Genomic DNA, 16,078 nt, shown 5'->3' on the forward strand with positions numbered 1-16,078 from the left:
TTTTTCATATTTTTCAACTAGAGATAAAGTATTAGCCCAGTAGCACAGCACAGCACAGCATTGCCAAGGACATCCCTGTTCAGAGATATCCGAGGCAATACACCACTACAGGGGAAAACTTCCAGCAAGCCACTCTGCCTATAGCACCTCTGCCCCTCTCTTTCTTCCCACAGCCCTACTTCTCTTGGTGGCTCATGAGACAAACAGATGGAGTGGCACCAAATATTTGTCTCTGGTGGATATGCTGATGTTCCAGAGATAAATCAGTTCCCTAAAGTCTTCCTGGCAGATGTGTCATGTGACAGCAGCCAGGGCTGGGGTTTCCCTACCAAAGTATGGCTGAAGCCCAGAGGCCCAGTCGGGACTCACTCCCAGGACACTTTGTACCGCCTGGCTCACTATTAAATAGTGGTAGACAGTGCTGCAACCAGCTCTCCGGAGGGAAGCAAGAAAGCCCTGGCTTGTGGATTTCGGTAGTGTAAAAACTCCTGTCATGGCTCATTTCAAGCTATCAACACAACAGACAGCTCCCCAAATTCCTGAAAACTGACAGTTGGCTGCCTCCTGCCCCTCGCTGGACAAACAAGCTCTTCTGGGCAAAACCCATTATACAAAGAGAGGGAGATGAGAAGCTGCTGGTCAAAAGATAGGAAACTTTGATTAGAAAGAGAAAGTTTCAGGTCTTTTTTTTTTTTTTTTTTTTTTTTTTTTTTGCCAGTCCTGGGCCTTAGACTCAGGGCCTGAGCACTGTCCCTGGCTTCTTTTTGCTCAAGACTAGCACTCTGCCACTTGAGCCACAGCGCCACTTCTGGCCGTTTTCTATATATGTGGTACTGGGGAATTGAACCCAGGGCTTCATGTATATGAGGCAAGCTCTCCTGCCACTAGGCCATATTCCCAGCCAGTTTCAGATCTTTTGTACAACTTGGTGACTGTAATGAATAACAATGTACTTGAAAATGGCTAAGCAAACACATTTAAATGTTCTCTCCACAAAAATAAGGTGTGTAAAATATTGCATATATTAACACAATTTAGCCAATCCACAATAAATGTTCTAAAACATGTTATATACAATAAATATATAAATTTTTGTTTGCTAACTGGAAATGAATTAGTTTTTAAAAAATTGTTGGCAGGCTAGTAGCACCATCCAGGAGCTGATTAGAAATGCAAAGTTGCAGCCAGGCACTGGTGGCTCATGCCTGTAATCCTAGCTTCTCAAGAGGCTGAGGTCTGAGGATTGATGTTCAAAGCCAGGCAGGCAGGAAAGTCTGTGAAACTCTTATCTCTGATAAACTACTCAGAAAAAGTCGGATACAGTGCTGTGGCTCAAGTGGTAGAGCTCTAGCCTTGAGCACAAGAGCTCACGGACAGTGCCCAGGCCCCAAATTCAAGCCCCACAACTGACAAAAAGAAAGAAAGAAATGTAGAGTTGGTTGGATTTGTTGTTCCATCTCCAGCACAAAACAAAGGGGGGAAAGTACAGTCTTGGAGCTCACCAGCGTCTCTCCACATCTGCATTTGAATACTTTTTCTTCTAATGCAGGTGATGGAACCCATGCTAGGCAAACATTCTACCTCTGAATTCTACCCCCAGTATCTCCATTCTAATGAGACACCCCATGCATGTTAAAGATTAAGAAGATCTATTTTAAGACATGATTCACCTGTCAGCAAGGTATTTATTAGTTCAGTCTTCTGTGATGAGCACTAATTGGTCTAATTAGTTTAAATCTGTGATTTGAAAGTCCAGCTCTAACATAACTGGCTGAATTGCTTTTTTGCTAATAGTCCTGCCACCGCTCACCCCTCACTCTGCTTAGAGCTGGGTTGCTGAAGAAAAAAATCACCAATTGTTCTGATTGACACCTCTACAAATATGTGATGGCCTTCAGCTGTGCTGGTTCTTTCCTGGCACGTTTTCCCATTGTTAGTTTGCAGCCATCTTTGCAGCAGTAGCCAGTGCCTAGAACAGAGCAGCCTAGAACAGAGCAGCTGTTTACTGACAAGGTCATCTGCTCTGTACTGGGTACCACTGTGTACTGAGAGCCTTTTCTCTCTATTTGGGTGCCAACTATTTCCTAACCAAGGTCTGTATTCTACCTGGGTGACAGAGTTTGCACAGCCCTCCCTGCTGCTGGGGCTTCTGACCTGTTTTCATACTCTCAGAGAACTCCCAGGTCCCTAGATCTCTGGTCCACCAACAGTATGCATTTTATTGTTTGTTTGTTTGTTTATTGCCAGCCCTGGAGCTTGATCTCTGGGCCTCCACTCTGTCCCTGAGCTTCTTTTTGCTCTAGGCTACCATTCTACCACTTGAGCCACAGCACCACCTCTGGCTTTTTCTGAGTAGTTTGTTGGAGATAAGAATCCCACACACTTTTCTGCCTGAGCTGGCCTAGAACCATGATCCTCAGATCTCAGCCTACTGAATAGCTAGGATTACAAGCATGAGCCACTGGATCCCGGCAATGTATTTTATTCTTGGTGCCTTTTTCTTCCCCTATTTGCTATTTATTATGGTATGGGTGCTTCGTCCCGCACCTTGAAGTTAGGCCCTTTCCTTCTACATAAATACTGCCTCAACCTTCCCATTCTCCTCATATCTCTTACCAAACTGTCTGGTCTCGCATTCCTCAAAGAGAAAGGGTGCTTAGCCTTTGAGAAGCATGTCTACTTCCTGCCACCCAGATCCTCAGTGTCCCTGTACCAACTGTCATAGAAGAGGGGCAGCCCCTGCCCTGGCCTCCCTCACCACAGCTAACCTGCCACAGTTACCCCTTGGACATCTGGGTCCCCTCCACCCAGGCCCCATCAGTTCCTCCCCTCATTCTTTTTTTTTTTTTGCCAGTCCTGGGCCTTGGACTCAGGGCCTGAGCACTGTCCCTGGCTTCTTTTTGCTCAAGGCTAGCACTCTGCCACTTGAGCCACAGTGACACTTCTGGCCATTTTCTATATATGTGGTGCTGGTGAATCAAACCCAGGGTTTCATGTATATGAGGCAAGCACTCTTGCCACTACGCCATATTCCCAGCCCCCTCCCCTCATTCTGAAGGGCGTACCTCCCATTCTCCTGGCTTTTCCTCTGCCTCTGGCTCTTTCTCAGTCTCTTCCCTGGGTTTTCTTACTCTGTTGTCCTTAAGTGTATTTCTCAAGGCCTTTCTCTTCTCCCTCATACAGGGTCACCTCTGTTTTCATAGTTTAACTGTCACCATCACCTGATGACTTCCAAATAACTTCCAGGGTAGCATCTCTTCTTATCTCCAGAAACACCTATCCAGTTACCTACTGACACATCCGTATTTCCAAACATTAAATTGTGCTCCTCTAACAGTTTTCTTTCCCATGGGTTTTCTCCCATCCTGTGTGAACAACCCCATTCATGACCAGTCATGACCCTCTCTCCAGGGTCCTCCCTCACTGCTCTGTGCCAGCCAATGCCAGCCAAGCAGAAAGCCCGGGCCCTGAGCATGCAGCCACACAGTCTGCACATAGGCCTCTCTCTGCACATACTTTTTCTTTTGCCTAGAAGTCTGTTTCCCAAAGCCCCCCACCCTCCCTGTCATCCCCCTCAGAATAACTCAACTAATTCCTGCTTAGCAGACATTCCTTTCAATATTGCCTTTTCAAGAAAAATAGCATTTCTTAAACAAATAAAACCTTGACTTATTCCAATTGTTTTGTGTCTAGGTAAAGATATAACTTAATACCAGAATAAAAGGTTTCTAAAGAAACACCTGGATAAGTACACTTTCTCTAGAAACTTTTGTTCTTTCAGTCACTAGTTGAACCTGGTCTTTCTTTTTGCCTTCTCCTCTATATCAAAAGCCCAGGCCTTATGCCGATCTCCTGGCTAAAGTGCTGGGAGTATGCCTCTGCTACAGGAAGCGTCTTTTTGCTGCCCTTGATTCCTAAGAGCTCATGAAGTCAGCTCTCCAAGGCAAGAGCGATTGACAGCCAGTGCTGGTGGCTCACATCTGTAATCCTAGCTACTCAGGAAGCTGAGATCTCAGGATCACGCTTCAATGCTAGTTTAGGCAGGAATGTCCATGACACTCTTATCTTCAATTACCTGCTCAAGGTAGTGTAACACTAGTCTCTAGCAAAAGAACAGTTCCTATGCCCTGAGTTCAAGCCCCAGATGATTGTTGCTTTCCAATGACTGTTGCTTCTTATAGTCTTGAGTTCACTGTTACTTTCTTTAAATCTCTTAAGATATTAAAGGTAGGGAACGTGATTTTTTTAAGTAGTGAGAGTTGAACTCAGGGCCCTCACACTTGCTCAGTAGACACTCTACCAGTGAACCTTGCCTCCAGCCCAAGAGGCTCTATCTCCATAACAGTCTCTCTCCTAAGCCAGAGATGCTGTTCTTAGGGATTACACTGTGGCTGGTTCAATCTTTGCCTCTTACTTTCTATCATAAATACATTTTGCTTCCTAGCCCAGTTTAACAGATACTCATACCTTCACAATACAATATTGGAAACAATTCATGTCAGTACTTTCTAGTTTATTTCATGTTTTTAGTATGTTCATGTCATAACACAGTAATTTGATTCCATAATATTTGAAGAATTATGATCTGTAGTTTGAAAACCAGTGTTTGTTCTGCTAAATCCTCTGAATTTCCCTGTTAGTATATATTATTTATTCAACAAAAAAGATTAGCTTCAAGTAACTTTTATTTATTGAAAGTCTATGGTGTGTGTTTTTTTTTTCTTCTAAACCTGAAAATCACAGTTTTTAAATGGTTACAAGAAGTTTCAGTAAGTTAATTAAAATAACCAAGCCATTGATTGGTTATGCTTTACAAAAGATGACAAAAAATGTGTATGTAAGTGTGTGTGTGTGTGTGTGTGTGTGTGCATGCACATGTGCTATTAACACCCTTTATTTCATGGCTTCAGAGAGTAAAATCTCAACAACTAATGGGAACTCTTGGGATGCCTTGATGACATGTGTACCATGCTCCAGATAACTCCGTGTACTGGACCTCCTGTTCTACTTCTAAGACTAGCATGCCAATAGATTTTGGAACTCCTTCCTTTACCACTGCTGAGGGCTGAGAACATTTTCTTGCATTTCTATTAACCCCTTCCCATTGCAGGGTACCACCTCATCAGGTGATAATAATTACAACGATGAGCGCAGTGAACTCATTCTCAGATCTTTCACACATTCCTACTTGCTGGTGAGCCCCCTATTCAAACAGAAAACAGACAGTTGAATCACCTGTGTGCTCTGTAGAACCTAGTTGATCACATTGAACTTGGCAGACATTTCAGAAGATATGGCAGTGTTAGAATTTTCCCTATACCAGGCAGGAGAGGAGATGAGAGGGAGAACAACAACAGATGCCCTTCAGAGAGACAGGTGGCTCCTGCTTGTAATCCTGGCCACTCAGGGGGCTGAGATATGAGGATTGCAGTTCAAAGCCAGCTCGAGCAGGAAAGTCTATAAGATTCTTACCTCCAATTAACCACTAGAAAACTGGAAGTGGCTCAAAGTGGTAGAGCCCTAGCCTTGAGCAAAAGGAGCTCAGGAACAGCACCCAGGCCCTGAGTTCAAGCCCCATGACATAATAATAATAATAATAATAATAATAATAATAATAATAATAAATAAATAAATAAATAAAAATTTCCCCATCCCTCAGATGAAAAAGCTGCAACTTACAGAGGTCTCTATGCCCTGGCATTTTGGGGGGGGGGGGTTGTTGTTTTGTTGTTGTTTTGCAAGGCCTTAGCTGTAGGAGCAGCAGTCTGAGTTGTATAGGCTCCTCAAGCCTCTTTCCCAGGAATGAGATTTTCTAACGAAAGAGCTGGCCCCTCACTGATCCTGGGACAGCCATCCTGTTGCTATCCCAAGCTAACCAGGGTTCTTGTGGGTTGAAGATGCCGCTTTCACAGGGCTTGTAGTGTAGGTCATAACCTTGTGGGTCCCTCTTCTTGCCACACTGCCACCAAGCTGCTCTGATCTTTCTGTGGAATCATCTCTCCCCTCTGAGTTGAAATGGTGTTTACCCCAGATTTCCTGGAAAAGGTTACCATCTTTTGGCCTCTAGAGAGTAAAAATAGCTCTCCTCTTTGCGATTCACGAGTATCTTTATTTTTCCCAGTCTTACTTCCTCTTCTTAAGCCATCCTTCTCAAGATGGGAGAGGCTGATCCATCTGACCAACTGTGCTCACTTTCCCAAGCCATAGCTTGGCCTGACTCTTACCAAGGACTCTAGGATTTTACGGTTAATGTCCTTGATGGACTCCTGCTCTTAAATGGCCCCTTTCTCCCTGGTACCAAGTTCCTTGGCCAACACCGTCATCATTCTGAGAAGTATAGCCAGGCAGCTGAGGCCTTTCCTCTGTTCTAACTAAATGGACCCTAGATGCCGCCATCTACAGCATTCACTTTCTGCTGCTGCTTCTTTTTTTTTTTTTTTTTTTTTTGCCTGTCCTAGGGCTTGAACTCAGGGCCTGAGCACTGTCCCTGAGCTTCTTTTGCTCAAGGCTAGCACTCTACCACTTGAGCCACAGTGCCACTTCCAGCTTTTTCTGTGTATGTGGTATGGAGAAATCGAACCCAGGGCTTCATGCATGCTAGGCAAGCACTCTACCACTAAGTCACATTCCCAGCCCCACTTTCAGTGTCTTTTCTAAGATGAAATATCAGCTAGCTTTCTCATGGCTCTAACCAAAATACCGAGAGAATAACTTAAGAGAGGAAGGGGGCTGGGGATATAGCCTAGTGGCAAGCGTGCCTGCCTCGGATACACGAGGCCCTAGGTTCGATTCCCCAGCACCACATATACAGAAAACGGCCAGAAGCGGCGCTATGGCTCAAGTGGCAGAGTGCTAGCCTTGAGCGGGAAGAAGCCAGGGACAGTGCTCAGGCCCTGAGTCCAAGGCCCAGGACTGGCCAAAAAAAAAAAAAGAGAGGAAGGATTTACTTACAGAGGGTTTAGTCCACGGCTGATTGGCCCCATGGATGCTGGGACAGAACATCTGGTGGCAGGAGCTTTTTTACCTCATGGGAGACAGGAAGCAGAGATAGAGTACAGGGAAGGGAAAGAAGGAGAGGGCAGGGGAAAGGAAAAGAGAAGAGAGGAGGAGGGATATTGGAAGAAGAGGAAAGGGAAGCCAGAACAACATATGCCCTTCAGAGAGACACCCCCAGTGATCCATTTCCTCCAGCTAAGCCCCACCCCCAAAAATTTCTACTACCTTCCAAAATAGCACTGTCATCTGAAACAAAGCTTTCAATACATCTGTTCTGTACATGAGTTCTCAGTACAAGTTCGAGTGGGGGGTAGGGAGGGAGCATTTCCTATTCAAGTCATAAGAGATGCAAAGACAAAACTATGAACTTTTCAGCAATCAATGCCTAATTGCTGAGGTTGGGAGGAGAGCATAAGCCCCTAAAGGCAGGGAGGCCAGACCCAGCAGCAGGTTGAAGGTCCTTCCCAGTGGGGGAGGGACAGCTGCCACCAGACTGTGGGATAGAAAGGCTGCAGCACAGCCTGGCATTGTGGGTGTTGCTATTTGTGTCTCAGGTCAGTTGTCAGATTGCCTATTCCTAGCTATTTTCCATTAGGAGGAAAGGCCAAATCAGAGCATTCTCTCACCAGCCACTGCCACTGGGAAGAATGTTTGTATTTCCTTTCTGGTGTGATTTGGAAGTTGTCATCAAGATATGAAGGCAACTTGTGACCCTGGGCCTTTCCCTCCCAGGGTTCCATTTCCCTCTCTCTTAGACAGTGGGAAAGAACAGTAACCAGGGCCAATGTTTACCTTCTCCCTGCGAAGTGCTGGCCTCTGGCCTGCTGCTCCTGCATTCATTCTTGAAATGGCAGCAGTGGCCACCCAAGGGGCTGCTGTGCTTGAGACTATGCACCACATGATGCTCTCGAATCATCACATGACTGCCAGGTAGTTAGATAGTCCTCTCCCTAGCTTTGAAGGGGAAACCAAAGACTTGACGTGAGATCAAAACTATAAAAACATAGGAGATTAGATAAAACCTCAGAAGAATGTCCAGTTCTAGACATCTTGCCAATGCTACCTGGTCAGAAGGTGACCTGCAGGGGCTGGGAATATGGCCTAGTGGCAAAAGTGCTTGCCTCATATACATGGAGCCCTGGGTTCAATTCCCCAGCACCACATATATGGAAAATGGCCAGAAGTGGCGCTGTGGCTCAAGTGGCAGAGTGTTAGCCTTGAGCAAAAAGAAGCCAAGGACAGTGCTCAGGCCCTGAGTCCAAGGCCCAGGACTGGCAAAAACAACAACTAAAAAGAAGGTGACCTGCCCTTTAGTCAAAAGAAAAGGAGTAGGATGATGGTCTATCTTAAGTGGTAGAATACTTGCCTAGTAAATAAGTCCTACATTCAAACCCAAAAAAAGAGGTGAAATTCCCAGCAGAGGAAGGGAAGTCCCATTTTTAGACTTCTTATGTGTATGTATGTATATGTGTGTGTTGGTCCTGGGGCTTAAACTCTGGGCATAGGTGTTGTCCCTGAGATTTTTGCTCAAGGCTAATGCTCTACCACTTGAGCCACAGCTCCACTTCCTGCTTTTTGAGTAGTTAATTGGAGATAAGAATCTCACAGACTTTCCCTGACCCTGCTGGCTTCAAACCACAATCCTCAGATCTCAGCCTCTTGGGTAGCAAGGATTACAGGTGTGAGCCACTGGCACCTGGCCTCCCTTTTAAACTCTTGACTCCAGAATTGTCCAGTACCTCCACATGCCCACCCAGCCTCCTTGCTGGGATATTCCAAGTCTTCTACAGGTCTTCGTCACCTTCCTCTTTAGCCCAATCCCTTTCCCATCCTGACTATTCACCTCACACAAACACATGACACCCCCTTCTCCAGCACTAGTATTGCTCCCTGTCTGGGTTGACTCAGTGATCTTCCTTGAAGCGACCACTTCCCTGCCCTCTGTCCAGTCATCTCCTCTTGTATTGAGCTCACTTTTCATCCTCTAAGATATCCCCAATCCACAGCTGCAAGAGTCTCTTCTAAATGTCTGTACCACCTACTCACAGGATTCTTGCCCCTCAGCAAATAAAGCTTGCTGCCTTTCCCAATAACTACCCATGGCCGACTCCATACCACTGGGGGAAGGACCAGCTCTGTAGTCCCTTCATTTACCTCATCCCTCCCCAACACTCCCCAACACATAGTGCCATGACCCCATTCTGATTCCTTGGACCAGTCCCATTCATCTTTGTTACCTCTAGCCATCAGCATTCTCCTTGCTCAAGATCCAACACTGGGGTCAAAGCCAAGTTAAGCTTCAGTAAATGTTTGTTGAATGATTTGTTGGTTTGTTGTGGCCTCTAGGAGGTAAATGAAAGCCAGCCACTACAATAGGAATAGTGATTATGCTTAGAAGGAACGCTTGTTAGTGCTGGGATAGGTCTGCGATCTGATTCCAGGTAGGTCATTTTCTCCCTCCCCATACCCTCTCTTCTCCTGCTGGAAGCTCCAGCCAAGGGCAGAGCCACAGTGGGAGTTCAGGGCTGTAAAATTCCTCTGCACTTTTCCAAGTTGCCTGAAGTCTATTTGCAACTGTAACCGAAGCAAGCACTGATTGATGCCAACAAACAGGAAGTGTCAGTATGACACACACACACCCTAGACCTTCAAAGCCCTATTTCCAGGTATTGCCCCAACATTGAAGAGTGATGGTAGAGGCTGGGTAATGGTGGCTCATATCTGCCCAGGGGGCTGAGATCTGCGGATCATGGTTCAAAACCAACCCAGGCAAGAAAGTGCATGAGACTCTTATCTCCAATTACCCACGGAAAAGCCAGAAATGGAACTGTGGCTCTGGTGGTAGAGTGCCAGCCTTGAGTGAAAAAGCTAAGGGATAGCACTGAGAGGCAATGCCCCAGTACTGACACACACACACAAAAAAAGTGATGGAGGAAGACATGGTGGCTGGACAGAGGGTGGAGGAGGGCTGGAGCCCCCAGAGTAGGGCTTCACTTCTGAAAGCCTTAGCTTAGGTAAATGGTTAACTAAAGGGAGGATTTTTCTCAGTGCCTCCTCTGCCAGAGAAGTCACCTTTTGTTGTGGGGCCCTGTGGGAGGTGTGAGAGATCTGAGCCAGGTAGAGCTAAGTCATGGGGGGGGGGGGGTTGTTGCCCACATTGTTCTCCTGCCTCCACCTTCTCAGAAGGTGGTGGGAGCTTCTGGGAATGCTGACTGGGAGGAAGGAAAGACACATCACATGCACATGTGCACGCGCGCGCACACAGAGAGGGAATATTGGAAATGACCCCCTGACCATTTAGAACCCAGAACTTTGGCTCTTAAGATTAAAAAGAGAACAAGAAGGCCAAACCATGCCAGTATGCCTGCACTGAGCAGGGGACACATGTTGGAGTGACCACACCAGAAACAGCTGCTCAGCCTCTGTTTGGGGGAGGTTTCTTGCCCACCCAATCTTCTTCCTCCTTAACCTCTGCTCCCAAGCCCCTGCAGACCCACTGCTTAGGCACATTTAAATCTGCTGGCAGAATGGCCACCCTCACCAGTTCCCCTGACGTGAAACGTCAGTTCCCCTGACGTGACACGTTCCCAGTAGCTCAGTAGCTTGCAGTCTCACCCCTCTGTACGCTTCAGTGACTTTGGGGAGCACACCATCCACTTGCTCCATTTGTTCAGGATGACTTTTTCCATTCTGTGTCCCCCCGTGCTGGCACAGTCCCATGGTCTCCAGGCCTCAGCGGTCCGGTGCCAGAGTGCCATCTCCACTTTGATGTGTGTGACTGTGTGGTCTGGCCTTAGGGTGGATTGGGGGAGTGTGGACCAAGCCTCCCGGGACCCTGCCTCCACTGAACAGGGGCTGCTCCTCGGAAGGCTTGGAGCTTCTCTGGTGTCATGTTTTATTCATATGAGCACACAGTGGACGTATCCGAGCATGTCCTCCTTCCCTGGGCAGCCCAGCCTCATGGCCAAGTGGCTCAGAACTTCAGGCCATGGAACCTAAAGAGATGGAAGAAAACTTGAGGGCTGACCCAAGAGATCCTTCCCTGCCCCATCCACATACAGCAGCGGGCAGGCTGGAGAGGAGAGGGTGAGGGCAGAGGCCCAGGGCTCCAGCGTGGGCTGCTGAGAAATCTAGGAACATCCCCTGGAAAGCTCTCAGTGGTCAAACCAGATCTGGATATCTACTCAGTCTGATCTTAGTTCTCACTGTGCTCTTAAAGGTCCATTGTGTGATCCTCCTTAAAGAAATATTTTATTTCCAATGCAGACACAGCCCTTGACGTAGCAGTAACAAACATCACCCCTGAGAGACACATGGCTGTGAAGTGTTTTGGTATGTAACCTCCTGTCTTTGCCTTACACAGAAGGCTTCATCTTACTCCTCTCTTTGTCCCTCAAGTGGGTGCCTCCTACCCCTGGTACTCAGGCCTCAGGAGGCCTGGAGTGAGGGCAAGAGGTCAGCTTGGACAGGAGGTCTCTTCTGCAAGGGACTGGTTTTGGGATGGGGGAACTTTACCATCTTGCACCCAACAAGAGTTTCTTTGAGACCATCACTCCCAGCCCCCCACTCTGAAGATGGAAGTCAAATTTTCGGATTCTGCTGTGCAGAGGAGAGAGGTCACTAGGCTCTAATGCATTTACCATTGACTGCCCCTCTTGTAGTGCGTCTATTAGTGAGTAATTTGATTTGTACCTATTCATTTGCAGTCCCTGCAGGAGCCTGGAGCTGGCCTCTAGTATAATTGGTGCTGTCTCTATTTTTACATCATTAGATTAGCCCCGACTCCTGGCCACTTGTTGTCTGCGCTTGTCTGTCCATTTATACAACCTAATGTAACACAAAATTCATTACTGATCACATTACTTTCAACTCTGAAGCCAGCCTTGTGATAAACATTTGGTTAACCCCTTCCTCCCCATGGGAGGGCTGGCAGAACAAATGCACTTCTGCTCGACAGGCAAATCAATATCTTAATACACCAAAGTGGAATTGCATTTCTAGATTTGTTATTCCTCCTGGAGGAACAAATGGAAAGGCTCGTCTGAGCTGGCTGAATTGAATAATGAATAGGGCCCCGGCACCAGCAGCCAGTCTGTGAACACAAAGGCTGAGCTGCCATCAGCCCAGCCTGTTTCCTGCAGACAGACAGACAGACAGACAGATGGACAGGCAGGCTCACTGCAGTTCAGGAGACTGCAGTTTTCTCCTGTTATCAAACAAGAACGCCAAGCAGAACATAAGTTGAGATCCTACGAGGGGCCACAGAGACCTTGTCCTATAACACTATTCCTTTCACCAGGTTTCACATAGGACAGTGGACTGAGAATTGGGTTCATCTCCTTAAGATCTTATTCACTACAACGACCACCAGATATGTAGGCCCCACACTAAATACCACCAAGAAATTAGGTCCTTTGCTAAATTCAAGTTTACAAAATGCTACTCTTAGAGCCAAGTCAGAGATATTGGAATGGTTGGTTCACACCAGCTTGTGTGGATAGGTACCTGTCTCCCAGGCCAGTATTCTTTGCCACCTAGATGCCATGTGTATCTGTGCATTGTGCAACTTGCTTACAGGCAGCAAGCGTGATTCTTGCACAGAACCTCACCTAAAGTGTAAAGGGATTGCAGGATGCCCTACTCCCATCCTGGTCAAGCCTCTCCCCAACTCCCACCTGTCTCTGGGTAGCATCCATACCCACAATCAGTCACTAATCACAGGGAAGAGTCCCTCCCACCACTTAATAAGAAAAATCTCACAAAAGCCTGTGAGAAATACAGGCATGGATGAAGCAGAATGGAACCCATTAGCATGAAAGTCATAAACCCCTATGTGAAAAGAAACTATAAGCTGAAGGTGCAGGGCTGGGCAGGGAAGCTGGACAGGCAGCTGCCTCATGAATATTCCACCTGGAGTGGAGAAGTCCTGAACAGGAGGCCATGGAGGAGAAGCCTAAAGCCTGAGATCATGCATGTCCTTCCTCCTGAGTGGGACATGCTCCTTCCCACAAAGGACTCAGCCTCGCACCCCACTGGCCCCACTCTTCTGACCAGCAATCCTGAGATGCAATCCATGATTTTTTGGGCTCAGATGTCCTTCTTGCCTTTGCGGTGCAATGAAACCCCTACCTGCGTGGGGTGGGGAGAGAAGTGGCAGGGGCGCCTCCATGCAGCAGGCTTGTGGCTGGAGGGCAGAGGTCAGAAGAGTGGAGAACTATACTTGTAGTCATCTGTCAGGGCCAGGCCAGAAAGTTAACTCTCAAGTGCATCTTCTTGTGAGGAGCTGGGAAGAAGGGATTTCTTGGTAGGTATTACAGGATACCCGGCCCCTCAGCACTGAATGCAGACAAGTGGCACTGAAGTGACTATGTGACTGTCTTCTCCAGGCTGGGGAGAACCAGAGCAGTGGTGGCACTCGCCTCTCCACAGCACCCACGCCCACGGCGGGAGTTCAAGACATGATAAGGCTCTGTCCCAGAAGGAAGGAAGAGAGGGAGGGAGGGGGAGAGAGGGAATAGGAAACAAAAAGGAAAAGAAAAAAATGAAACAGATAAGAGCAGAGGCCTTTGCCTTTGCAGACTAGGAGACCCGTGACGGGGACGAGTGAGCGAGTCTGCCGGTGGAATGAAGGACTGTGATTTCTTAAACTTGATGGAAAAGGGGAAAGCCACATCTTACCAAACCCTTTGGCTGCGTCGTTGAGAATTTAATTACACTTGGACATTTGAATGAGAACCAGATGTGGCTCTGGCCCCCGCTGGTCAGGAGTGTTCAAAGTGCGGCGTCTCTCCTGTGGTCTGCAGGCCCTGTGCTATCTCATCAGGCTGCAGGCTAGCTCGGGAAGTCCCCTGGCCTTCAGGCTGGGGTGGGGGTTTCTAAGCTTTGTGGCTAAACATCAGAAGACAAGTAGGTCAAGGCCAGCTGCCGGGCACCTGGTTCCCAGCGAGAGCTTCAAGTCCTGTCTCGTGCCATGCGGAGCAGGCCTGCATGCCCATGCCAGCCCCTCATTAGTACCCACACACTCACAGAAGTCGTGCCACAGCCCCCGGTTGGACTCTGGGTCCACCTTGCACATCTGTTGAGTCTCTGCCCCCAGCACTGTGCCAATGGCCAGAGCTAGACAAGGGAACTTCAGCTTGCCTGGGGTCAGCCTGATAATGAGGCCAGTGTCTCCTAACTCATGTTTCTTATACTGTTCTGCTTCTTAGGACCCCTATGAACCCCTTTCTCATTAGAACCTTACACATGCAACATGTAAGCACACCCACCCCTCCTCATTGACAGATGCTGAAGCAACTGAGAAGCAAGTACTTGCCCCAAGTCACTCAGCATGTCTGTACAGCACGGGACCCTGATCAGTGTAGTGGCTCCGATTAAGTCCTTCTCTGCCTGGGGTTGGTGCAGCCTTCCTCCACCTACATAGCCACAAGGAGTCTGGCCAGGGCTCTGCAGCAGGCCAACATGAAGCCCAGCTTGATTCGGTCCTCAAATACCAAGTTGGCTCAGCCCTTCCTGTCCCTGTGTTTAGTGTGCTGTGACAGGAGTTACATGAATATGGCGGATGCAGGGCTTGCTTGGGGTCCCAGCTGATGTGGTATGAGTGGGTGATCCTCTGCCTTCTGCCTGGATGGTGTGGGTTTCTTGGGGTTGTAGCAGCCCTTCTGGTTCAAGTCTTACCCTGCTTGGAGTTGGTTCAACAGCATGGCTGTAGGCAGGCACCTGGGACAAGGTTTCAGCCTCCAACCAGCACCCCGCAAGCTCAGACCCTACCCACCCTTCACTGCTCCTCAGCATTTCAAAGGCTGTGGAGGAGAATCACAGGGTGGAGACATAGAATCAGACCTGGTGAAGTGGGGCGGGACCCTCAAGTTCGTCCCTCCTCCCCTCTCCCCCTTTCCTTCCTTCTTTCTTCTCCCTCTCCAATATTCCATCATGCTCATTATGGTCCTACCCCTACTGGAAGCACTGGAGGTTTGGAAAGCTAGCTTCCCTCAGGCCCCTATCTCAAGGCCACACTGGCCTTCTGATGAGAACAGGTACCCCAGGCCTGAGAGCCTTTCCTTTCCGTCCGCCAGAGAGAGGGTAAGGACCAGAGGAATGCAGGGTACCCTTTGCCCAGGTCCCTGAGTGGAAGCCTGGACACGGGGAGCCTCTAACCACACTTTCCCATTGTAGGGGCCGTTGACAGCCAGGCCCCACTGAGGCTCCGGGGAGCCTATTCAGGGCCCCTGTGAGTGCAGGAAGCAGGCATTCTGAATCAAGAGCACCTACGATTGACCGCCATCCTTGGTGGCAGAGAGCGCAGGTAGGGGCAGGACAGGCCACAGAGCCTGGGCCTCAGCCCATTGCCATGATATTCTGGTGTCAGGGCCTGAAGGAGTCAGGAAGAAAAGCTGGGCAGGGCGGAAAACACGCATATCATGGCAGCCTGCGAGTTGAACTAGACTCCTGCTCTCGAGGCAGCCTGAGCTGTATGTAGCCACTTAGGCTGGTGGCGGGAACACTAGGGACCCCTGTGTGGTGACACACAAGTCTGTGGCACCAGCTAGGCAGGGATATGGACTCACTCATACCTGCTAACCTCAGAGAGAAGAGCCAGGCTGGAGCTGACTTGCTCTGAATCTCCTCCCTGCTCCAGCAGTCTAAACCAGGATTCCTGGATGGGAATAGGAAGAGAAATACCAGGAAGCCTAGAAGGGTGCACAGAGGGAAGGAGGAGGGGAGCAGGCAGCCATGGAGGCTGGTAGGCCAAGGGATGGGAAAGCAAGTCCTTACTGTAGGCTGCCTCCCTTAACAGCTATACTTTTCACCTCCTAAAAAGTGACCTGGGTGGCCAGTGCTGGAGGCTCACACTTGTAATCCTAGCTACCCAGGAGGTTGAGATCTGAGGATCTCAGATTGGAGCCAGCCCAGGCAGGAAAGTCTTTGAGACTCTTATCTCCAGTTAATCACAGAAAAAGCTAGAAGTGGTGCTGTAAAAGGAGCTCAGGGACAGTGCCCAGGCCCAAGGTTCAAGGCACAAGACCAGAAAAAATCAAATAAAATAAAAAAGTGCCAGGAGCTGAGGCTGGCTCTTGCCTTG

At 48.3% G+C, this 16,078-nt stretch overlaps 1 protein-coding gene across 3 annotated transcripts in view; it reads left to right on the top strand.

Annotated features, from left to right (window-relative positions):
- The window catches only part of Bcas3 (BCAS3 microtubule associated cell migration factor), a 518,556-nt gene that overhangs the window by 494,173 nt on the left and 8,305 nt on the right, over window positions 1-16,078 (top strand). For 2 of the 3 annotated variants that reach the window (XM_048366643.1, XM_048366642.1), the window contains exon 24: window positions 11,263-11,328. The exons of the other annotated variant lie outside the window; for it this stretch is intronic. In XM_048366643.1, coding sequence (XP_048222600.1) covers window positions 11,263-11,328 — 66 coding nt within the window. The remainder of the gene's footprint in view (window positions 1-11,262; window positions 11,329-16,078) is intronic. 3 annotated transcript variants of the gene reach the window in all.

Source organism: Perognathus longimembris, chromosome 17 (assembly GCF_023159225.1).
Source record: "Perognathus longimembris pacificus isolate PPM17 chromosome 17, ASM2315922v1, whole genome shotgun sequence".
NCBI lineage: Eukaryota > Metazoa > Chordata > Mammalia > Rodentia > Heteromyidae > Perognathus > Perognathus longimembris.